Genomic DNA, 25,233 nt, shown 5'->3' on the forward strand with positions numbered 1-25,233 from the left:
GGTGTGAGGGAGTACTCTGGGGGGTTGGGGGTTGGTGGCCCTGCCTGGGCTGCCTCACTGGTGCGGGTGGGTCTGGGGCCCGTGCTGTCCTCCAGCGGGGGGGCCATGCGCATGTGGGGGGGCCTGCCCGGGCCCGGCCCTGGATAGGCGGGTCGGTGCCTGCTGTGGCGTCTCGGGACAGGCGTGCCCCCGGGTGCTCCGAGGGATGGGCATGGGGGTGGGGGGGCATGTTGGGTGTCTGGGGATGGTGGGCCCCCTGCTTGGTCGGGCTGGCCGCCCGGGCGTGGGTGGGTCTATGATGTCCTGGCTCCGGGCCCCTGGCTGGGGGCTTGCTGTGCACGGGGGTTCGGTGTCCTCCTGGCCTGCTCCCGCATGGGTGGTGGGCCTCCTTCTCGGGTCCTCTGGTGGCTCCCTTGGGTCCTCTGGTGCGGCCCCTGGGCCGGTAGGCCTGACTCCCTGTTGGCCAGGTGGGGACAATGATGGGGGTAAGTTTCAGGGCCAGTCAGGAAGCTGGCCACATGGGGACAGCCCCCACTTCACCTCCTTGTCGACCCCCTATCCCATTACATCCCACCTCATAAGACACTAGGGCCTTGAGGGGTGGGACCAGTGGGGCCAGTGGGTGGGGCTGCATTATGGCGGCCTGGCCCTCCTCCCTGCTCTGGTCATTGCACCGCCCCTTAATTTTAATTGCACAGGAGACACTGAGGGCATGGGGGGCGGGTGGGGCATTTTGGGAGACTCCGCCGGCTGGGGGTTGTTGCCTCTGTGTTCCCTTGCTTGTTCCCCCTTGGGTGGGGCACGTGGCTGTCTCTGGTGGTGGATCTGTCATGTTCTGGGGGGCTGTTGGGTGCTCTGGTGGCTTGGGTCTTGGCCTGCTTGCCCCTGGGAGTTTGGGGGGTGTTGTTACGGCCCCCGTCAACTACAAACCACATCCAATGACAAACCCTCACACACACACACACACACACACACACACACAAACACACACAGCACACAACTGTTATACAATCACACACGTACAACAGTTACAAATATGGATGTTATCCATGTCAAGGTTATGCTGGGTAAGTATTTATACAGTCTGTTTTTTTTTTGTGGGGGGTTCTTTTGTTTGTTTGTTTATTTTTTTATTTATCATTTACTTTATTCTATTTTATTTTATTTTATTTTATTTTTCTCTAATTACTCATTTATTTTTTCTTTTTCTCTTTTTTTACTCATTTCCTGCCTGCTTCCACCGTTAATACTGTTGTAAATACTTGCAGCTGTCATTATTGTAGTTAGCATTGTTGTCATGGTTTTCATTGTCGTTGTTGTTGTGATTGTTGCTGTTGTTTTTGTTGTCTCTTGTGTCTTCCCTCCCTCTGTGTCCCCCAACCTCTCTCTTTTCTCTCTCCCTATCCACTCTAACGTTGTGCTGTCCGGTAGCCTTGCCAATAAATCTCAGTACGGACTGCAACAGGAATGTATGAAAGTATGTCAGACTCCTCCTTTGCAGAGCAAATCTGTTATGGCACCTCAAGGCATCCAGACCTCTCATACTGCACGCCTAAGCTGCCGAACAGGACAGGTTAAAAACAACAAAAAAAAAAAAGAAGACAAAAAGATATTATTCAGGAGGCTATATAACATGATGGAAGAAATACTAGAACCTGCTCATGAACAGGCATATTGCCACGGCGTGCCAGGAAAGAAAAGACTTAAAAGGCATTGGATTAATTAATCTCAAAATAAGGCCTTAATTGGTATTAAAATGTTGTAAATAAATCTTTCCCATACAGTGGCAGCTCACCTGTAACCTGCTTGTGGATGATCTGGCAGTGGAGGCTACTACCCAAAAAATTAGTAATGGAATATGTTTTATGTTATTATTTTTTTATTTATTTTATTTATTTATTTATTTATTTATTTATTTTTTAACCTGTCCTGTCCATTAAAACAAATCACATTATTTTGTTTTAATGTTTTGTTTTTAGATATGTATTTAGTTTATATTGCCTTTTTGTTTTTGTGTTCAGCTGACGTGGTGGGGGGATACATGTACATAGAGTTTTAAATAGACACATTTTGTGTGTTATATTAATAAATGTTTAATAAGTACTTCTTTATCATTTGTTGTCTCATTTTGAAAGAAAAAAAACCCAACCTCATAATCAGCCATGAATTTAGGATTATGTATTTACTATGTTACAAATTTAGTATTTTATTGTCAGTAAATTTAGGTAAAACATAGCCATCACTTAGTCCGGTGCGACTGGGCCTTACGTCTGTGTTATGTTTTTGGCCGCTGTGCCATGACTATCCCTCTATATTACCTCAAAATCCTTTGTTTTGACTCTTATGTGCCATCAAAACATATTCCAAGGGCCTCATGTAAGTATGAATGTGTGGCAAATTTACCAATAAGTCAATGCAGAGTAAAATTAACTTAATTCTGGTACTGGAATACACTTTAAACTTTACATTCAAGAACTCTTAAAACTTAAATTCTATGTTCAACAGTTCTTTGATTTTATAAGTATTAAAGGAAGCCTATTGCTGAGTTGGTTACCCTGTGAATATCAAGCTGAATATGCTGTTCATGTTTGAAAATATGGTGAACTCATGCGGTAAGCCGATGGTGTTCTGTTCTCTCTGTGACCAAATGCTAATAAGAATGTCTTAAGTTAAAAAAAAAAGTGAAAAAAGTGATTTCTTCTCCATCAATCAGCAGCAATTATTACACAGTCTGATTTGCCATTCAGTCTTTCCCCAATAATTTTTTAAAATATTTGTAAATTAATATTTCCTAAACCATGCCACTTTCAATTGATAATAATTTTTCTGTACTAACAACAAAGGTGCGAGAAGCTTGCAGCTCACACTGGCAGGAAGAATACAGTGTATTAAAGTCAATATTGTCCCACAATATCTATACCTATTTCAATGTTTGACGCTTTTCCTCCCCAATTCCTTCTTCCGTAACATTGACAGTATGTTTTCCTCTTTTATATGGGGCAATAAATCCCCAAGGCTTCAAAAATCTTTATTACAAAGGTTTGGGGTTACCAAATCTGCGATGTTACTATTGGGCTATTTGGTTGACATGCAAAAAATAGTGCACTGAGCCACTCAACTTAAACCCAAACAGTATGCAGATAATCCAGTGGTTATTTCCTCTTTCCACACACTCCCACTCAACACAGCAATTTGTAATTATGAACTATTTTTAGTTTTTAGTATTTGTGACATTTACAGGACAATAAAACAAACATACTCATATACATTTGTCCATCTCAAACTATGCAAACAAACTAAACTATCAACACTCTAACTAAGGGAGTGTAAATTGCTACAGATCTTCACAAAAAAAAGAAGTTGAAACTGTAGTGGGGTCATACAAACTCTGCTCTTATTGGGGTTATACATTTGATCCATTTATTCCAGATTTGATAAAATGTATTTATTTTAATCCTCAAGGAGAATGTCAGCCTTTCAATTTTAAATATTTCCAAAATTATTCCATACCAGTCCTCCAAGGTGGGTGGTACTAGGTTTAACCACTTTCTAGTGATTGATTTTTTTTTACTTTCCACCAAAAGGGCCTACAGCAGCTTTATATCACTCCTCTGTTTCAGAAACATCACATGACCCAGATAGAGAGTCTCCAAGTTAAAATTTGGGACTCAAATTCCCAAATAGTGTACTTGAGGTGTTGTGAATTCCCTACCAATACAGGTTCAGTTTGGGACAATCCCAAAATATGTAAAAAATGGTTTGCTTCCACTCAGCCGCATTGCTTCCAGCATGTCAGGCTTGTGTTTTTGTGTTTTTTCCTGATGTGGGCTGCGGCTGCAACATATCATCCGTGCAGCAGAGAGGGTGAATGGTTGCCACCTGCCATCTCTCCATGATCTGTACACCTCCAGGGCCCTGAGGCATGCAGGTAGAATTGTGGCTAACCCCACTCACCATGGACACAGACCCTCCCCCCTGGCAAGAAGCTGTGGTCCATCAGGACCAAAACCTCAAGACTCAAGAACAGTTTCTTCCCCTCTGCTGTCACCATCATGAACAATACTCCTCCACCTCCCACATGATACAGGCTCTAATCAGCCCCAAAGTCTGAAAACATTACATTAATGTCAGGCTAAATATGTTTTTGTGCATTACATTAATGCACGCTGGACCGGATTCCTTTACATGCACACTGTTAGTTAACTTATTTAGTTAGACTGTAGATACTTTTCACTGTAAAACCAACTTCTGCACATCTGTACTTCCTCCATTGGACCTTTTGTACATACATTTTGTGTTCTTTATATATTTTTTTTCATTTTATATTTCTAAATTACTTCTATATTTTTTATCTCTTATACTATTTTAATTCAATATTTTTTATTCTTCCTTTATGTTCATTGTTTTGCACCAAAACACCAAGTCATATTCCTTGTATATGTAAATGTACTTGGCAATAAAACTGGATTCTGATTCTGATTCTGAATATCTTATAATGTTTTCCAGCAATGTTTTCTCCAATCCACGGAGGAAGTTGAGGTCCACTGAAAACTGCAAATATCTCCAGAGTCTCATAAGAAAACCTTATTCCCTGCTCTTTTCCCACCTTTCTTTAACATACAAGGTGTTTTCATTGGTAGTGTAAAAAAAAGAGCATCATACAATCCAGATCTAAATCTGCATTTTTTTTTGGTATGGAACTGCAGGATTCCACACAGGATTTTAAAGAACTCAGATTCTGCTGCTGAGTCTGTTAGACAGCACTTCTGATTAAAAAATGGCATACTTGAAGGTATCTATAGAAATTGTTCTTTTCTAGATCATGTCTATCCTGCAGATATTTAAAAACTTTGAAATACATTTTTGTGTGTAAATGATAAGTAAGTTGTTAATCCTTTTCTTATCCATGATTTAAATCTTTTATCCCCCCAGTTGGGAACAAATTCTGTATCATAGGCACACCATCTGAAAAACTTTCACATATTGCAAATTCCACTCGACTAAACTACATTCTGCCATATCGTCAATGTGTGATTTATCCATGGATTTTTTTCCAACTGGGCTATTGGGGGAAACTCAATAGCAATTCCCAATTCCAGTTCCTTCCATTTGGCTTTGTACTCTGAACTGCACCAATATAGTAGAGGGGTTAACTGTGATGCATAGTAATTTCTTAATTTTCCTAATTGTAAAACATTTAAGTGGTTTCTCGGCTTCTTTCCTTGCCAGATAAACCAAGAAATCCATTTGTCCCACTCCTGAAATTTATTTTAATTACCTCAAGTAGGGTCCGGAAAATGTATACCAACCGAGGGGGGATACTCATTTTGACTGCGTTTATCCTTGAATTTAAACTCAAAAAGGGAACTAGGTTCCATCTGTGCATATCAGATTTTATACTTATAGACTATGGCCCGTAATTTGCTTGTGACCATTTTGTAGGGTCCTTTGTCAGAGTTATTCCCAAGTATTTTAATGCTTCAGCTCCCCATTTAAGATTGTATTTATCCTGCAGACTTTGACGGAGAAAAGTTCAGTCCTGATTCATGACCTGTGTTTTCGATATGTTTAGCTTATAGCCTGATAGTTTACCAAAATCAGCCAGCAATGTCATTAGTCCTATAAATGAAACTTCTGGCTCCACTAAGACAATCAAAACATCATCAGCAAATAGTGCTACCTTCCCTTTATATCCTGCCACCTTGATTTCTTTGATATTCTCGCTCTGTCTTATGAATTGGCCTAAAGGCTCTATGAATAAAGTGAAGAGGAGGGGAGAAACAGGGCAGCCCTGCCTTACTCCTCTCTCCAAAAACAAAGGAGTCTGAAAGATCTCCATTAATCTTTATACAAGCTGTATGTTTAATAATGTCTGAATTACCCTAAAAAATTTGTCCTGAAAACCAAATTTTCCCAAAACTTAATACAAAAAATACCCACCTAACTGACTAACTATCAAATGCTTTTTCTGCAGCCAGTCCTACCAACATTGACTCATTTTATACTTGGTTGTCTGTTCTAGTATGTGTAAAGTACTTCTTATGTTGTCCAGAGTCAGTCTCCACTGTGAAGACAGCCATAGAAAAAAATGTCTCAACCGTGTCTCGACAGTGACATTAACGATTTTAATTATTTCGTCTCTATAATATATATGTTTTTTATTCTTATTGTTTGCTTTTACCTCAGCCAAGTCAGTCTTTCCAGACAGACTTTATCCATGCATTAATAAATGTGCCAGTCTGCAGCTTTTCCTCGTCTGGAGCTCCGCTGGCCCGAGCTGTGCGCTGCGCCCTCCCCCACTGCCATGACCGCCGTTTAAACCTCTCCCAAAGCGACTCCGGCTGTGTGATTACTTTCACCGGGGGTTACCGGTAAACCCCCCGCTAAATCTGCCATTGCCTCCTCCGCTGTCTTGTAGGTTCTTGTCCCGTCTTCATGAAAAACCCTCAGCCAGGACCCTCCATGTCTCAGATTCACTCCACCTGGTTAGGATTCCCGGTGCATAATCATGGACAAGGCTTATTTTACAGTTTTTCCACGTTAAGCCTTTCTTTTGCCACACCAGTTTAAGCACTTCTTCCTTCATTCTGAAGCTGAAAAATTTGACCAAAATCAATCTGGGCTGGGCGCCCACTGGGGGCTGGTGGGCTCTCTGTATCTGTAATTCCTTTGTGTCAGGAATATCCAGATTCTCTCTTAGCAGCTTCTCCACGAAAGGAATCACTGACCTGGGTCCATCCTCGGCTGCTTCAGGTACCCCTTATATCCTCACATTTTCCCTCCTTAGCTGCCCTTCTTGGTCACTTAGCTTCGACTGTAACAGCTCCTGTAGCTTTAGCATTTCTGCTAATGTCTCTTCTGTGTTTGAAGCCTTTCCTCATTCTTCACAATTCTAGCCTCAGCTTCATCCAACCTCGAGTTGGTTTTCTCTATCACCTTTAATATCTTCAAACTGTATTTTGTTTTCTTGCCTGAAGTCGCGTATCTCTCTGAGGATCAGAGTCAGGTTAACCGGCCCCTCATCGCCATCCATCTTGTTCCCTGTCTTGGCTAGCCGAGGAGAAGCTAGCGCTAGCACGTTCATGTTGCTGCAACTTGTTGTTTTTGTCGATATTCAGACCTGGCTTTCAACTCTTGTATTAAGATATCATCCTCGCTACCCTTTTTCTTTTTTAAAAAAAATTAAAGTATGTGTTAATTCAAACTGTTTTACTGCACCTTTGAGCAAATATTTTTCACTTTTGTTGAGAGACCTTTTCTCGCACTGCCATCCCCTCGGTGCCGGAACAGGAAGCCTCAATAATGAACTATTTAAACCTGCTAAGACCAATGCCAGATTCTTTCTTTGGGACAGAAAAGGTCTTGGCACAATGGGTGATGTCCATAGTGAAGGTACATTCTCCAGCTTTTCTCAGTAATGCACTGCCTTCAATCCACAACAATCTGATCTCTTCAGGTACTTTCAAATATGGCATTTCCTTAAATCAAATACATTCTCGTTTCCAGATGCCCCACCCTCTTCTGGTATTGTCAACCACGACCGGTAACAAAAATGACTAGAAGGCAAATTTCCATATGACCTCCTGGCTTCAGATACACCTTCGGCTTTGCAAAAAAAATTAAAACTGAATGGGAAACAGAACTTGGCATTCTCATGTCCGAAGATTAGTGGACATGCCAAGATATACAAGAATATGGCTGACACTTGTGACAGACGTTCCCAGTCTCCTTGCAATCTTACTCATATGTTTTGGTCATGTGCAGGATTGGGGGAGTACTGGAAGTCTTACTTTAGAATATTTTCAGTGATATTAGAACAAGAAATAGAACCTTCCCCACAGAGTGCTATACTTGGTATACCTGAAGTTTGAAAAAATCCAAAAGGCAAGCAAATGTTATCTCATTCACCTCTTTTGGCACAGAATACTTTTATTGCAGAAGAGACCGGCCCCCCATCACTTACTTCATGGCTGCGTGACAAAATGTCTTTTTTGGAGCTGGGAAAGATCACATTCTCTTTGAGGGGTTTGACCGACAAATTTTACAGTAACTGGCAGCCTCTATGTAAGGAACCTGACCTCACTTTCCCCAGAATGACCATCTGGGCAAGATGATCGTTCATGTAGCAGTGGTCATCTCCACTCTGGCAGAACTTCAAATATGTAGCGCACTTTACCCAAATATATAGACTTTCCTCTCTCTCAGTTTTTTTTATTTTTCATTATTATTATTATTTATTTTTTTAAAGTTTATTTTTTCAGGGCATTTTTCCTTTATTTATAGGACAGTTACAGAGAGACAGGAAAGGTGGGAGAGAGAGGGGAGAATGACAAACAGCAAAGTGCCACAGGTCAGACTTGTACCTGGGCCACTGCATTAGCCTCAGGCATATGGGGCGCATGATGCTGATGAGCTAGAGGTCACCCCTATTTTTTTTAAAAAAGTTTTTTACCTTAATTAAATGATCCTTACTTATTTTATTCTATTTTTTCTTTCTATTTTGCTTTAACTTATGTTGGTCATTATTCTTATTTTTCACTGATATATGCTATATATGATACTGCTACATTATATATATATATATATAATATGTTTATTTAAAAAAAGAGATCCGATTTTCAGCAGATTACATTGTAGGATATTTCATGTATATTTCACAGATGGGTATCCAGATTCCAGATTTTTCAGGGTCCAAATTTGTCCATTTATGGAGATATGTCAAGATAGGATCCACCAAAGATGCAATGTGTAATGCTCTTGTGGATATTGTCTGCATCTCTGACATATACAAACATATCCGACCTTGGATAGTTCCGTATTTTCTGGTCGTTTGTCTACTAAACCACATCAGAAATGCCCCCACACTCTCCGGCCCACATAACCCGCCTCTTCAAACCTGCCTTCCCCTGATTTTGCTGTATATTCTCAGTGCTATATCATAGACAACTGGACTAGCTTAAGTTTTTTGAAGAGGTGACTGAACAACTAACATGTCACCTCAACAATCCTAATGACTCTGAAACTCAGAGGCTATGTTTGAAACCGCCTACTATACTAGCAGTACTTACTAACTTGATCAAAATGTATTATGCAGTATGCAAACAAAAGCGAAATCCACAGTGTGCCAGAAATACCCAGATGTCACACTGATTTGGTAAAAATCTTCAGTATGCATTGGACTAGTCTGCCTCGCCTACTGTTTCCCACAATGCATTGCGCTAACGTTTACCAGTCCGAGGGAACAATGGCGGAGAGCTCAACTATTGTTGTCGTGCCACCAGTGGCTCAAGCCCAGCCATCACACAGCCAGGCAGACCCAAGCCACCAGATAGAGTCCTTATGTTACACTTTATGAATTAGACCTCACCAAAATTATATTTTTATCTTTTAAGGTTGTTTAAATTACTTTTACCAGGTAAACCACATACCAGCTTAGCTATTAAGAGTGCCAATTATACAGTAAATATGAGCGAATTTGAATGTATTTTATTAAAAATATTCGGCTACTGTAAAGGGAATGTGGTTCATGATATGACCAAACCAGCTTGGACTTTCACATGAACAAGATACAATCAGAAAGTTTAAAAGGGCACCCCGTATGATTGCAGCAGAATAAAGAGGATAATAGTGCGTGTCCCAAGCAAAGCTAAACTAATACTGGGGGAACTTGGCAGTAATGCGAAGGTAACGGCGGTACATCTGGTCACTTCCAGTTGTTACAAAGGCATTATTCATCTCACAAGTAAGCCTTCATCGCTATCGCTTTTATATATCACTTGTTTACTGTATTTCAAACCGTAAATGGATGTTACACGGTAGCGGTTTTGCTATTGTTTGCTTCCGCTTTCAAAAAACGGAAACCAGCCATGCCTGGCTCAGCAAACTGCAAAACGGATCAAACTAAACAGCTACACTGCATACTACAGTTGAACTCAGTATGCAGTATGTACTACATACTGCATACTGAGTTCAACTGTAGTATGCAGTACACTATTTCAAACACAGCCAGAGTCCACTGGGGGTTTGGTGATGTCATGGACAGGCAAGAGAACAGGTAAACAGTAAACGGCAGCAGAAACAGAGGTCTTTGAAAACTTTTCAGTGGTTTTTCTCTTTATATATCTCTTACTTATTCAGTCTGTTTCAAACTTGGTGCAGATTAACTTGGAATAATGTGTGCGCTCAGCTTGGGAGGAGACGGACAGGATTTAGTGACTCATCAATGTCGATCAGAGCCAAAGGGAATAAAAATCCATGTCTACTGCAGAGTCATTTGACCTGAGTGTGAATGCCGATCATACGCATTCCCATTGCATTAAAAAGCCAGATGTTAGTGAGTGTTACTGGGTTATTTGTGCAGTGGGAATGAGGCTTAAGGGTCCGCACCCACCAAGGGTTTCAAGTCTGTGACTCTTAAGCAGGTTGATAAAAGTGATGAGGCCTCTTGGATGGCAGGTACTTGTGTGTAGGATTTTACTACTGTTACCACTGGAGATACTATAATGTTTTTTTCTGGCTTATTTAATGCAATGGGGATCAATGATGAGGAAACAAGCTTAGTCTATGTCTGAAAAAAGAATCCTCTCATATAAAACCACCTACTGAACCACCTCCATGATGAGCCACTCCATCTGCTGAAGGGGCCAAGAGCTGTGCTTGAACATTTCAGAAGCACATTGGTAGTTATATTGTCAAGCTGCTGTTCCCGTGGTCAAGAGTCAACATTTAGGCTCAACATTTTTTCTACACTTCTATGGCAATTTTACTGATGCTATATTCATGTATGACCAGCAATGTAAGAAGCAACATGTAATTCACTGTGGTTGAAACGGGTGTGTTTAGGACCCAAATGCAGTACTCTGCCGCTCAGCAACGGTTGGTAATAAACTTTATTTAAACCAACGCAGTTAATGTTCAATATGCACAGAGTCAGTTGTGTGAAAAGTTCGTTCTTCGGACTGAGAGCCCAAGCACAGTCTCTGGGAACCCCACGAGGAGAAGAGACGAACCTTACAGCAACTGTGGCTGGTGAGCAGGAAGCCCCGTAGCCCGTCGAGCCGACAACATGTGGGGAGGAATCGTCGCCGGTTGAGCAGAGGGATGGTCGGGGGCAGGCAGGAGTTCCGTTACCAGGAAAGCAGTCCGCGAATGCAGCAGTACCAATGAGGAGAGAGCAGGAGGATTGTCGAAGCCAGGCAGAGGAGACGTTACCAGAAGAGCAGTCAGATTTCCGAGACACCAAAACAGAGCACGTGGTCGGGGACAGAAGGCAGGTAGAGTCGGCTTCGGAAGATCTGGCAGAAGAACGCTGGAAAGTCTCGCATGGTGCAGAAGAACAATCTGGCAGTGAGTGAGTGTGCTGGAGTGGCTTATATGCAGGGTTGATTGGTGATGAGCTGCAGCTGTGAGGTGAGCAGGCTGCAGAGGTGGGCGTGGTTTGCAGGTAGAGCGGAGCAGAGGGAGGGTGAGTGGAAAAGTACTGGCAGTGGGGGAGGAGGAGGAAGGCAGGCACCATGACAGTGGTTTTGGTTGCTCAAAGTAGTTAATGGCAAATTAACTACTTGGCAAATTTATTCTCCCATCAAACTCTAAAAGAAAAAAACAAATATTGGTATTACTGGAATATTGTATGGTGATAATTGTTTGCATAAAATGCATGCACACGCGCACATGCAGATACATACACACAAACACACACACACACACACACACACACACACACCATGCCCATTAATAACGTTTTTTTCTTTAATAAAAATGGATCAGCACAGCATGAAAATGAAAAGCTGAACAACAACAAAAGACTTGTGTGATGTCATATGTTAATGTAACTTTTGATTTGATGGCAGTTCTTCTGTTCTTCTCTTACTAATATCTCTATAAACCAATGTCACAAAAAGAAAAACAAAACACATTTCTTGAGTATTCTAATTATTAGATCATTAGATGAGACACATATCTACAGTATGTACACATTTTACATATTTGAGGGTGTACAAAGCAAAGAGTCAGTCAGTATTATAATAATATTTGCCCCAGCAGATCTATTACTGGTTAATACAAGTGACATGATGTGTTTGTTGTTCAATATAGCCTATATCTCTCATAGATAAAGTATGATAGCAGATGCCCTTTAAAACAGATATAAAAGTAGTTCTATAAAAAACATCATATGGAGGAAAACAGATCATTTGTACAGCCTTCTTACAAAAGAGCACATATATAAATCTTACCAGACAACTCATTACAAGCTGTGATTAGATAGCTAGACTTTTAGAAGATCTGCACCTCAATCAGTCTATTATTGAGTTCAACATCTGATCTTCTTGAAATTGTTTTGGTATTAGTGATGTAAACTTCCACTTCTCGTAGATTCTAAAATACTTGCTTTCACTTTTAGAAACTTCCTGAAACAAGGGAAACTGTGAGAACAAATATTACTGGTGGCAGTAGTGCTGGACCCTCTGTAATCCTAATGCTGGACTATAATCCCATTTGGGATTTCATTTCTCTACAAATAAACTTGATTTGAACCTGAATTAGCTCACTCCATTAATAAGAGAAATTCATATTTAAGGCTGAGTATGAAACAAAAATACATTTTCAGAGTGTATAAGAAATGGAAAAAATGACTTACATATTCAAACATAAACCACCAACCAAGTAAGCTACATATCCTCAAAGCTACATATCCTCAAACATTCATCGTATATGATCATTTAGTCAACTAACATAATGTGAAATACTGAATTTCTGCTATATTTGATCTTAATGTTTAGCAGTTGAACTAACTATATCTATATTAATATCATATTTCATAGGTAACTTGATCTTGAATTTCTTTCAGTGTAGAGGTTATTGATTGGAATCATAAGTGTGACTTTAATACTGAGAAAATTGTACATTCCCCTGAAAATATCTAACTCTGACAAAGTCTGTTTTTTTGCTGCATTTAGCCAAAGGACAGAGACATTCAGGTCTGTAGGAAGGCAGGTGATGGTGGATGGCCAGTCCCTTTCATCCTCTGGTTAATGACCAGACACTGTGCTGACAGTATGCTCCCTCTTCAGTTGATTTCCATGCTTCCTCTTCCTGTAGTAAGCATACAGAGCTGTGAGGGGAACACAGCTGACTGACGACACTAGCAGCAGCCCGATGAAGACTTGACCAAAGACAGGATAATTCGTCACCACTGTCTTACCCTGAGGAACAACAGGTACAGTTAACACCTTTCTTCACAGGTTAGTTCATTACTCAGACATTTTAGCAGATATTCAAACAATCATCTGTCAGCCAGCGCAGTGCAGTTTGCTCACACCACCTGTGTGGTGTATATATGTATCAAGCCCTCATACCTAGACCACAAATGGGCTCCAAACAGACTCCTATGGTTATTACAAAAGCAAGACTTTTCCACTTTTATTGTTTATTAAGTCTGGTTAACTCTGGAGAAATCTCTCCCAAGTTCCCTGCCAGAGGTTAGGATAGAGCAACACATTCTCATCCTAATTTGTCAAATGGTGCTGCTCTGTCAGTGACCTTCTGCATCTCCTTGTGATGTTTTAGGTATCATTCAGCATCAGCTGTTTAAGCTCCGAGAGGCTGTTACTGTGTCAACAAATGCACATAGTTGGATGACACTGGACGGTCCTTAAGTTCACACAACGAGCACATGGCAACCAACGCGTACTGTCATCGTGGTTAGGATTAGGCAACAAAGTCACAGATGGTTAGGTTTAGGCAAAAGAAGTACACCATAAGGTGTAGAAAAAAAGAAAAACAGAAAAAAAGAAAAGCCACCCCATCCGTCCGCTACAAGCCCTCTCGCACTCTCACACTTCTTATATTATGTCATTATTTTTACCTGATGCCATTTTTCTGCACTGCATGCACACGTGAAGTGACGTCACCCGTGCGGGTTGCATGTGGACACACCTGGTATTTGCCTATGTAGATCAATGCCACCGGTTGTGCCCTGGCACGTTCTTATCTGACACCACCCAGGATGCGGAAGGTGGCTTTTGGCGTCACGCTTGTACAGTGAAAGCACTGACAGCGCTTACGTATTTGACGACTTCCAAATGACAACAGGCTGGATAGAGTTACTGCCTCATGGGAAGGAATTCAAGTATCTCAGGGGTCCAATTCTTGTTGAGGTGGGTGGTTTGGTGTGGCATCCACAGTGATGAAGTGTTGCACCAGACTGTCTGAAGTGTAGAGGGAATGGAACCGGTACAAAAAGCTTTTTTTAACCAATTCATCCGTGTCCCAACCCTCACATATGGTCATGAGCTTTGGAAGTGACAGAGAGAAGGAGATTGCGGATAAAAGTGAAGACATCCAAAGGGAGTTTGGAGTAAAGCTGCTGCTCTTTCATGTTAAAAAGGGGGTGATTTAGACATCTGATGAGGATTCAACCTCAGCATCTCCTGTCCCAGGTTCTCCAGGCACATTCAACTGGTAGGAGGCCCAGGGCAGACCAACAACATGCTGGAGGGATTATATGTCTCATCTGGCCTAGAAACAACTCAGGGTCCTCTGGGAGGAGCTGGAAAGTACTGCTCGGGAGATGGATGTCTGGAGAACTTTGCTAAACCTGTTGCCCCTGTGACCCAGATTCATGTATGGATGGACGGATGGATGGATGGATGGATGGATGGATGGATGGACAGACAGAGAGATGGAAGAAGGAAGTCTGGGGAGCAAAAACTTCTTTTATAATTTAGGAAATTTCTTTGTCAAGGTTAAAATAATCAGAAAACTTGCATTCCAACCATCCACCTCAACCTCCTCTCTTTAAAGTCTCTGCAGTGCCATAAGGACGCACTAGGGGAGGACATTTGTATTTACTCAACCACAAGAGGTTGCTTTTTAGAAAATGTTAATGTACTTTAGGCCCTCATACAATTAGCTGCTGTTTTGAAGCCTTGAGTTCGGCATTGCAGTCATCTCGTTTTTTTGGAGACAGAAGACAGAAGAGGTCAGACTCAGATGAGAAGGTAGAGCTGTGGTGGAGTGAGGGCTGGATCTGACTCATAGGCTGCAGCGACGGCTCACAGACAACCTGTCACTCAAAGTGGCCCTGCCCTTAATTATGCGTAACTTTGGGTCTTTATGCAATGTAAATGGATTTGAAGAATTCACTCCCTGTACAGTTGTCATGACTATTGAAATTAGCTATAGAGACCAAAACCATTTTTGTACCAGGCTGGAAACATGTTTATTTCTTCTGTAAAGTTGGACATTTTAACATGGGGGTCTATGGGGGTTGACTCTGTTCTGAAGTCAGCCTCAAGTGGCCATTAGCAGAACTGCAGTTTCTGGTACTTGCACATTGGCTTTGTTTTTAGCCAATCTTCATCAAGACACACTGAAAAATAATTACGCTTAACATTTTTTTTAAAGCTGCTTCAAGGGCCACAGAAGCAATCACTGCCAGTCTCTTCTCCATTTCAAGTACAAAATTGCCCTCTTTTACCTGAGATTACCTCACACTCATTATATAGCCTGGGGGGGACTTGTGTTGTGTAACATTAAGACTGACCTAAGGCTCTTACATTCCTAACTGAGAAAAAGTCTTGTCTGACAACAGCCTCTTTAAGTCCCAGTCAGTTGATTTCTCCTGCACATACTTACTCACATAATTTGGCTTTGGCCGTTGACTATTGGCTTATTGAATGAGTTATAGGTAAGAGTAAAACATTCTCTGCTTTTACTTTTGGTCCTCACACTGACATTTTCAAATTGTCATATCATGTTTTATTAGCATTTGACTTTATATCTAAGCCAAAACGGCCTTGCATGGACTGTATATTGCAACTTATACAGAAACACTAAAAAATTATTTCAATGTACCTCTTAGAACCAGAACCAGAGATCCAATTCAACATCTACAAGCCCACCCTGAAGGAGGTAAAAGAAGCAGTAAAGGCTGCAAGAGCAAATTCCATCCCTGGCCCAAGCAAAATTCCATACAAAGTATACAAACAGTGCCAAAAGCTCCTAGCACGTCTCTGGAACATCCTGAAGGACATAGACACCTCAGTACAAAAGGGAGGAGTCTCAGGAGTACCCAGATTCCTGGAACACATTGGACAGGGGACTCAGTTGATCCAAGAGGCAAGAGGAAACGGAGGAGACCTTGCGGCAGTCTGGTTTGATCCAGCCAATGCTTATGGATCCATCACACACAAGCACATGGAGGTAGCACTGATAAGATATCATGTTTCGGAGAAAATCCTTAATGTCATCCTCGAATATCACAACTATTTCAGGTTGACAGTCTCATCAGGGCCACTGACATCCTCCTGGCAACAGTTGGAGAACTGCATAATAACTGGCTGTATGGTCTCAGTGTCCCTCTTCTCTTTAGTTATGAACATGATTGTCAAATCAGCAGAGCTGGAGTGCAGAGGCCTAAAGTCCTGATCTGGTACCTGACAACCACCCATAATAGCATTCATATATGACCTTACAGTGACAGCAACATCCATTCCTGGGTGCCATCCATTCCCTCAAGGTCTAGAATGACTCATGCTATGGGCAAGCCAGCTAAGTCCAGGTCTGTGGTCCTGAAAAGGGGGAGCGTGATCAGCCTGTTCCACTTCACTCTGGGAGGGACCCAGATCTTCAACAGCTCCCTGAAAGACATAGCTGCACTCCAACACACCAGGAGCTAACTGTCAGCATGGCTCACTGCAAACCACAAATAAGGGCTCCCAGGGAAGATCAAGACATGGATCTACCAACATGGAGTTTTGCTTGGGCTACTCTGGCCACTGCTTGTGTATGAGATACCGTTGACAGCAGTGGAGGCATTGGAAAAGACCATCATCCAGTACCTCCGCAAACAGTTGGGGCTTCCCCAGTCCTTATGCAGCATTTCTCTGTATGGGCATACCACGAAGCTGCTACTCCCCACCAGCACCCTTACGGAGGACTTCAAAGTCTCTCGAGCCAGGGAGGTGATTATCCGGCTTCAATTCCCCACCTCATTATCAGTGTTGCCCAATCCTTGTCTCCAAAAGGTACGTATGCATAGGTCAGAATTTCCAAACAGGTGTGCACATTCCCTAACCCTTACCCTAACCCTCCCGTCAAATGATTTTAAGGAGACCACAACTTTTGTTTGGGAAGTGGCGTACACCTCTTTCAGGCCTCATTTTGTACAGATATAAATGAGACCCCTGGTAACGTGGTCCAGCCAGACACTGCCAAAAAATATTACATCTGTATATTAGGGCTACCAGGATTAACATGTTCATCCTGGTAAGATTAAAGTTTGTACATAATGTATTCATTATTTTTTAGTCGCATTAAAAGTGGGCAATCCTGGCCGACATTTCTGTCTTTAAAAAGCTGTACTAGGATTTTAATGCTAGAGTGATGATTCTGATGTCATATGAAACTAGAAGATCTGAGGAATCCAATGGTACCATGTCATGCTAGCTTGTCAGTTAGTGGGCTGGATAACGCTCCAAAGTTAGGCTAAATAAAAGTCTTTATATAAAGTCTTTATATAAACAGGCATTAAAAATAATGGAACAGATATCTGTCAGATTCAGGCATCACTGCCTCATCCGACAGAAATATAATTTATTAAGTTTTGACAGTTTGTTAATTTTTCATTCATAAAACTGATTTTTAAGTGTGTGAACAACCTTGCACCAGAAATATTCTTTGAACTGGTAAAAAAAACACAACAGTGGAATCAGACCTAGAGGTGCAGTAAGTAGAAACTGTTTGTTTCCATCAAAATGTAGAACAACCTTTGGCCAATCATCTTTTTTCAGTGAGAGGTATAAAACTATGGAATGCATTACCATCTGAACTCAAGAAACTGACAGAACTCGAGGTTTTTAACTCACATACGAAGAAGTGGCTGAAACTGAAGCAAGTCTGTGAACACTGAGTGTGCAGTTAAAAATCCTTGACCACACACAAACACAAATTTTTAAATTTTGGAAGCCTAACCAGGGACGGGGTTGCAAATTAGCCTTGGCCAGAAACCTGTATGCATAGCATCTACTTTGTATTTCTTATGAAGCATTGTTTTATGCATTTGTCTCTGTCAAATAAACACGTAAGATAAATTTTGGCAATGGAAAACTGGCAAGGCCATTTCACAGGGGTCCCTTGACCTCTGACCTCATAATATCTGAATGAAAATGGGTCCTATGGGTACCCATGAGTCTCCCCTTTACAGACACAGCCACTTTATGCTAGTCCCATGCAGTTTATTGCATGCAGTATAAATGGGTTATTTTCTCCTATTGTATTTGAATATGTTTGAATATAGGGGTCCCTAAAAAAATTGAGATAGCGCCCACCTACAAGCTGAGCACACAGGTGTAGCTTATCAGACTAATGTCAGTGGACAACTGCATCACTTAAGCCATGAAAGAATCTTCACAGACCTGTAGATGAAACCGAATGGAAGAAATTCACTACAGTGCTGCGAAATGGGTGGAAACTGACTAGACACCAGCTAACAGCAGTCAGCAACATTAGTCCCAATAAAGATAATCTGGCGAGAATTGCTTTACTTTGTTAATATTGACTTCAAAAGTATTTTAAAATGCGAAATAATGGAATTGTAAACATGCAATTAAAAACGCAATTAAAGCTTATTAACTATTGAAATTTAGAGAATAATCATGATTTTAACAATTTTATTACTTGAGAGCTATAATATCTGTTTGCAAGAATAGCCTACACAATCTTCATAACTGTATTTTTCATTAAAGAGTGGCTTTGTGGCACCCCGTTTTTTGGAATGGCATTAGTTTGGGTAGTGTGACAACATGACAGAAGCTGAAAGCAGGCATCTCACTAAAAATGTGAGAGTTGGCAGCCCTGGATATGATATTAAGGCTGCACGGATGCAATTTGGAAATTTGGAACTAGGTTCTGGCAAAAAGTAACCCTCTGTGCATGCACACATTTGCACTGGCATGGAGATTAAAATGCAGTATGTACAAGACCTGAGTAATGGCAAAGAAAAAAGCCTCAGCTCACCAACTCTTTGTTCCATGCTTGGTAGGTGGGTGTCCCTCCTCTGATGTAGTTGACAATGTATACGACGAAGAGGGTGATAAGGAGAAGGGGACTGACTATTGCCCACATCAACTTCCAGTACCAGTTGGGACGATGGCCGAGCATGTCTTCTATGTCTTTTTCAAACCTAAAATGAGTTGATAATGTATTAAAATACAGTATTAATCTATATAGTTTGCAAGAGCATTGCTGATTATTTTGCACTTAACACATGGTACTAGCCACCTGTTGAGCCAAAACAGAAGCTGAACTGAAGGCATACCACTCACAAATACACAAACCTTCTAATTCCATAGATGTAACTGACAGTTACAACCTCGATGAGGACAATGAACAGTAGGGAGAAATTAGCTCCATAGTCGTTGAACATGGTGAACCAGTAATTTCCTGAGGTGGTGGTAAAGCCCAGGCCGAGCAGCAAACAAAACAAACACACCAAACCTGAAAGCAAAACACAGCATTCAGTTGCTGATACCCATTCATTTCCACTTAGTATGTTTGATACTGGCTGCGTAGTAACACATGATGAGTTCCAGCAGACATGTATATATGAAGTCATGGAACAAGATTTTATGTGTGTGAGAGGGAGTATATACACAATTGTTTCAGATGGTTTTTTTGTCAGCAAGTTTTTTTTTTAACATTTTGCTCGTACTGTCCATCCACCATGGTCCTGATGAGGGAAGATAAAAGAGATGTGGAGTAGGGCAGCTCACACAAACATGACAACATTTTTGCTGATATTGTTGTTTTTACTCAAAGCAGTGAGCTCAATGAGCATGTTTGTATGTCTAACAGGTACAATCTGAAATCACCAAATCATCAAGTAAGTGTTGTCCCTGGATCAGTGACCAACTTGTTTGTCCAGGATTCACATTAAAACCAACCAATCAGCAGCACTTCTCGACTGTGATGCCATTCACAGTGTGCAGTGCAGATAATCGCTCATAAAGGAAAAAATGCTAATTTCAAACGATTCAAGCAGCAACAACACAGAGAGATTTGCTTGGATTTTTAGCACATTTTTGGGGTGTGGGAATGACTACATGTATAAGCAACCTCTGTTTGATCTATTTAATGGGAAATAAATATGTGTGAAAAATAGATGACACAGGACTTCTGCAAATCTCTGCAGATGATGATGGCAACATTTTCCAATTATGATCTCACCATTGAGCAACTCGACACTTATGTGGGACACAATTTTGAAGTCTCGTAGTGGGGTGATGATGGCAGTGACGTTGCCCAGCATGCTGCCCATTCCCAACAGCAGGAGCATGATGAAGTAGAGTACTGACCATAGCTGAGACAATGGCATATTCTTAATGGCCTCGCTGTACACAATGAAGGCCAAACCTGTCCCCTCTACTGCCTGAAACAGATGAAAGAGAGAGACAAATACTTTATGACTGGAATGGAATCTGTACAGGAATATATTTGCTGCATTCAGACGTTTTTTTGCTCTACCAGGTAGAAGTGATGGGGTCTTGAGGGAAGGACACATCAATCAAAACACTACAGTTCTTGTGGCTGCGTTACATTTTGTCCATGGTAACTAATTTGTCTCACTGCCTCTTGTTTTACATTTCTCAATTTCCCTTTCAAAAATCCCTACTGTGCACACAGTGCAAATGATTTTGCATTCGTCGGGACAGTTTGGCATAAGGTACTGTTTACCTTGATGCACTGTTTACCTTGATGTTGGAGGTAAACTGTAATACGCCTGTGGCTCTTTGTCTAAAGCTCACTGGGACTGTAACTCTTTTAAATGGTAAATGGACTGCACTTGTATAGCACTTTTCTAGTCTTTTGACCACTCAAAGCACATTCACCCATTCACACACACATAATAGTTAACTACTCAACTATCAGAAAAATCATTTCATGATTTTTTTAAGGTTGACTCACGATCACGATTTGATCACAATTCTTTTTATTTAGGATTTTAAGGCTATTGTGCATGTTACTGAACATTACAACCAAGCTAATTTCCCAATTTAGAAAATTTAGCCCTAAAATAAAAAAGAATAACAGAACATTTAGGCCAAAGTACCTTTTTTAACAGATTTTAATCTGTGTGTGTAATTTTACTTCCCACTGTTTTAATGGGAACCATATCTTTTGTCAGGTAAAATATTATTATTATATGTTGAATTTTTGGGGTGGACAAACTGTTTTCATTTTCATCCATGACTTCCCACTGGTGAAATAAAGGGGGAGGGGGTTTGCTATGATTGGTTTATCTGTGTATCTGTAGGGAAGACATGAAACGGACTAGCAAATAGTGTGCTTCAGATGAGAAAAAGCAAGACTAAGTTAAAACCTAGTATATGGCTGGACCGTGTACAGTGGTTCCCAAACTTTTTCCTTCAGGGACTTATTTACTATCACTTAGTATACTGAAGACACATTTTAGGGATATTTCATAATAAATTAAGAGAAAGGTTGAAAATAAGGCAATGTGCCTGTGGCCCCAGGCCCCCAAATCACTACGTCTGGCCCTGGTAATAATAATGAGTGCTCAGTGCCAGCAGCTGGATTAGACACAGAGCGATGCGCTCTAAATACTTCATCCAAAGTCTGACTAAACCTGAAACTAACACAAAATAGTCTTTAGAAGTCTAAATAACTCACTTTCCACCTCTGAATATTTGTCTGTTGGTTCATTCAGACATTTTGGTGCTGTGAGGAGAAGCTCCGCTCTGCCTGTTGGTCTTAGGCACTGCGCTGTTAGACAATCAGCTGTTTGATCAGTGATGATGAAACACTGCTCAGTTGTCAAATAATCAGCTGTATTCTACAGTCAGTCCTTCACTGCATTACATGATTGTTCAACACTTCTGCTGTAGTAGTGTTGTGGTGTGAGATTTGCCTTGGCGTCATGAGAGCGTGAGGCTGACGCTAAAAGAGTGTGTTACACGCCAGGAGCGTGAGAGTTGGCAACCCTAAGATATGTTGAAATGCAGAACAATACACGTATAATGTTAAATACAGTCACACAACGAAGGGAAGCTGCTTTCCCTGATCATTAACACATCCTCCCTCTGCAGTTCTGCTCAGACCCGGGAATGGACGTCCCTGTGTGACTGGCAGAGGCTGCGCTGCCCACGCCCGCTCTCAGAGCCAAACCACATTCTGTGGTCCAGCCAAAAAGTTTCAAAGCATCGCATGTATGAGCATAGAAATACAACAGATAGAATGTGCACTGCAGCACGATACAACAGTCTCTCTGTGATGGCTGATCGTGGACACATTGTAATTCTTCACAATCTAATATCATCATATTGCACACCCCTACTTTCAATACAAAAAATCAATATCTTTTTGTATGTGCCCATTTTTAAAGATGGCTCGTCTCTTTCCCTCACTCTTCACGATATCAAATGAACCACTGGCAGCAGAAGCTAGATAAAATAAATATTAAAGAAATGTATCAACTCTTGTATTGTCTTTATGCAGTTTGTGTACTTAAGAATTACTAGAGAAATTGAACATCAACTCTCTGGTGTATTATTATTATGGTCATGATTAATATGGGCCTTGTGGTTGCTGAGATCTTCTCCATATTTAAATAAAGAGAGTTTTTGACTCGAGACCTGAAGGGGGGCCAGATCTAACGGGTTAATAAAATACATACAGTCAGCTCTCAGCCTACTTCCTGCTGTGAAGGGTCTGTGAAATTTAAGTCCTTTGTTGTGAACAGGATGGGCATTTTTATGTTTTTTGTCTTCCATGATGACATGAATAAGTTTGGAGAAACATAATCGCTGGCATACAGACATGTTAATCATAATTGTTTTCAGTGAATAATAGGGCTGCTCGATTATGGCAAAAATAATAATCCTGATTATTTTGATTGATATTGAAATCACGATTAGTCAGTCAGTCAGTCAGTCATTTTCTGTAACCTATTGTCCTCGTAAGGGTCACGGGGTGGGGGGCTGTCATCGGGCGGAAGGCGGGGTACACCCTGGACAGTTCGCCAGACCATCGCAGGGCCGACACATATAGACAGACAACCATACACGCACACATTCACACCTAAGGGCAATTTAGAGGAAATCACGATTATTTAACATGATTATTCATTGGCCTTTAGAATGTCATGTAGTTATTGAACAATAACGCTGGTGTTTATGTTTAACGCTGAATGACCTTTAACTTTAAATACAAGTGAACTGAAAAACAATGAAAGCTTTGTGGTGCAGCCATCACTGTGTAACACAATACATAACAGTTACTGTATCAATAACAGCAAAATACATTTGAGTTCAGATCAATGATTGTTTCACTAACTCAGGAGAGACTCAGCAGACAGACAGTTCTCCATTATCTGCATAGAAGCAGCTGGAAGTGTCACTATAATGAGAAAAGCTGGTCGACCTTACCAGTCCAGCTTAAGGCAGCCTGTCAGTTTCCAGTGGGAAGCTAACCCAGCTAGCTAATTTCAGGGCTAACTTCTGTCACTTAAAACAGCAACTGGCTGGTTTAACGTCATACTCTCTGCTCCTCTCACTGTCACCATCACAGGCACATACCTAATAGATCCATGGCAGATACACATTTGCTCTCTCCGCTCATGCTTGTTGTCACTTGTGCTCTCTTTCTCTGTCGCTGCACACCCTGTCTGGAAACAAAATGAGACAGCGAAGTCTCAAAGGAACCAGAGAGGCAGTGCGCTGTGGCTCTCTGTTTTCAACTTCAGGTAGAAGTAATATATGTTTTCATTGCATTATTTCTTTCCCATATAACATATTCAGATTCAGGTCCGTCTCTAAACTGTGGTGGCCCATGGGCTTAAGACACTGATGTTCCCGATTCAATCAGGACTTGTATTACTTGTTATTCCTGATGTCTCTGTCCCCTTGTATTATACTATGAGATATGAAGCACCTATTCAGACAAAACAAACAAACAAACAAAAAAAAACTTTCTGGAGCTTGTACTGCCTTCAGAAAGACATTCCACATTGCTTCACTCTTACTAGATATTTTTAGTACTCTTCATATAAGAACCAGTACATTCTGCAAAATGGCTGGTGTAGTTCAGGTCTTGTGTAGTCCAGTTTACCAAAGTACTCCTTTATCAAAGGCAGTGTTTGTTTTAACTCTCTGTCTTTTAAGTTACAACTGAAAGCTCATACCATATTACTACTATGGCAGGCAGTGGAGCTTCTCCAATAATTGGCAATTTATTATTAAGTTTCTGCACTGTTTCTTTTTAAATGTTTTTGTGTTTCTTACAATCTGTGTGAATCAACTGTATTCCTGTTCTATAAATATTAATCTTATCTTATTCTATCTTAATATTTTGATTATTCTACATATGAGACTGGTGTAATGGTGTGAAACATACAGTGTCTAGTTCACTCTCCAGGTTACAGTCTTCCAGTTTGTTGGCGATTTTGGCAAACTGCTCCGGGAATGTTGTGTTGAGTTTCACAATCCAATCACAGACATTGTCTATGTTGATGGTGTCCTCTGCTAGATTAAAAGCATTTAGCAGCAGTAAGCGTGTCCTGGAAGAGGGGAAAAACGGTCTGTTAGATGAAGAGTACACTGACTTTCACACAGCAGTGTCCTTCACTACCTCCCGAATATTGTTCATTATTGCATTATATAGAAATTAGGCTTAAACATAAACCTTGGCCTTTCTGTACATTTTGGGGTAAACAATAACAATAATCTCTTGATTCAATATCCACTTGCTTACTTGTACCAGGCAAAATATGTAATTAGTTTGTTCAGGAGATGATTTGAAAATACTTACAGATTGTGTTGAGAATAAAAAGATAAAATGTACAAGCAGTTGTAAATACATTAACCTTAAAATGTGATATGTTATACAAAGTCATATGGGGCCATAGAAACAGTTATTTTGAGCTAATTAAAGTATGTCTATGGATTTGTTATTTTTGTCTAATTTAATGTAAACTGGATATATTCCTTCTTTTTATTTTTGAAAAATAAGGAATTTAATTTATCCAGCCCTTCCAAAATTCTTATCCTTCTTTTTTAAAATCTAGATCACATATTTGCAACCAAACACACAACTACATATTCATAGATAACACATACACAGACAGTTAGGCTTACACCTCTAAACATGCCACTTCCTTACAGATGCTCCTCTGTTTACAACCTCATATTGTATTCTCTTATTTTGTTTTAATGTCAT

The 25,233-nt window shown here is 40.8% G+C and overlaps 1 protein-coding gene across 1 annotated transcript in view; it reads right to left on the minus strand.

Moving 5' to 3' along the window:
- Window positions 1-11,726: 11,726 nt before the first annotated feature.
- The window catches only part of slc6a20 (solute carrier family 6 member 20), a 28,542-nt gene continuing 15,035 nt past the window's right edge, over window positions 11,727-25,233 (minus strand). The window contains exons 7-11 of the mRNA XM_042489881.2: window positions 24,412-24,574; window positions 20,227-20,428; window positions 19,338-19,497; window positions 19,018-19,183; window positions 11,727-13,202 (exon numbers count right to left, since the gene is read on the minus strand). Of these exons, the coding sequence (XP_042345815.2) occupies window positions 13,029-13,202; window positions 19,018-19,183; window positions 19,338-19,497; window positions 20,227-20,428; window positions 24,412-24,574 (865 nt within the window). The 3' untranslated portion in view covers window positions 11,727-13,028. The remainder of the gene's footprint in view (window positions 13,203-19,017; window positions 19,184-19,337; window positions 19,498-20,226; window positions 20,429-24,411; window positions 24,575-25,233) is intronic.

The sequence above is a fragment of the Plectropomus leopardus genome, chromosome 11, assembly GCF_026936395.1.
Source record: "Plectropomus leopardus strain MGB_pleo_1.0 chromosome 11, ASM2693639v1, whole genome shotgun sequence".
NCBI classification, from domain to species: domain Eukaryota; kingdom Metazoa; phylum Chordata; class Actinopteri; order Perciformes; family Serranidae; genus Plectropomus; species Plectropomus leopardus.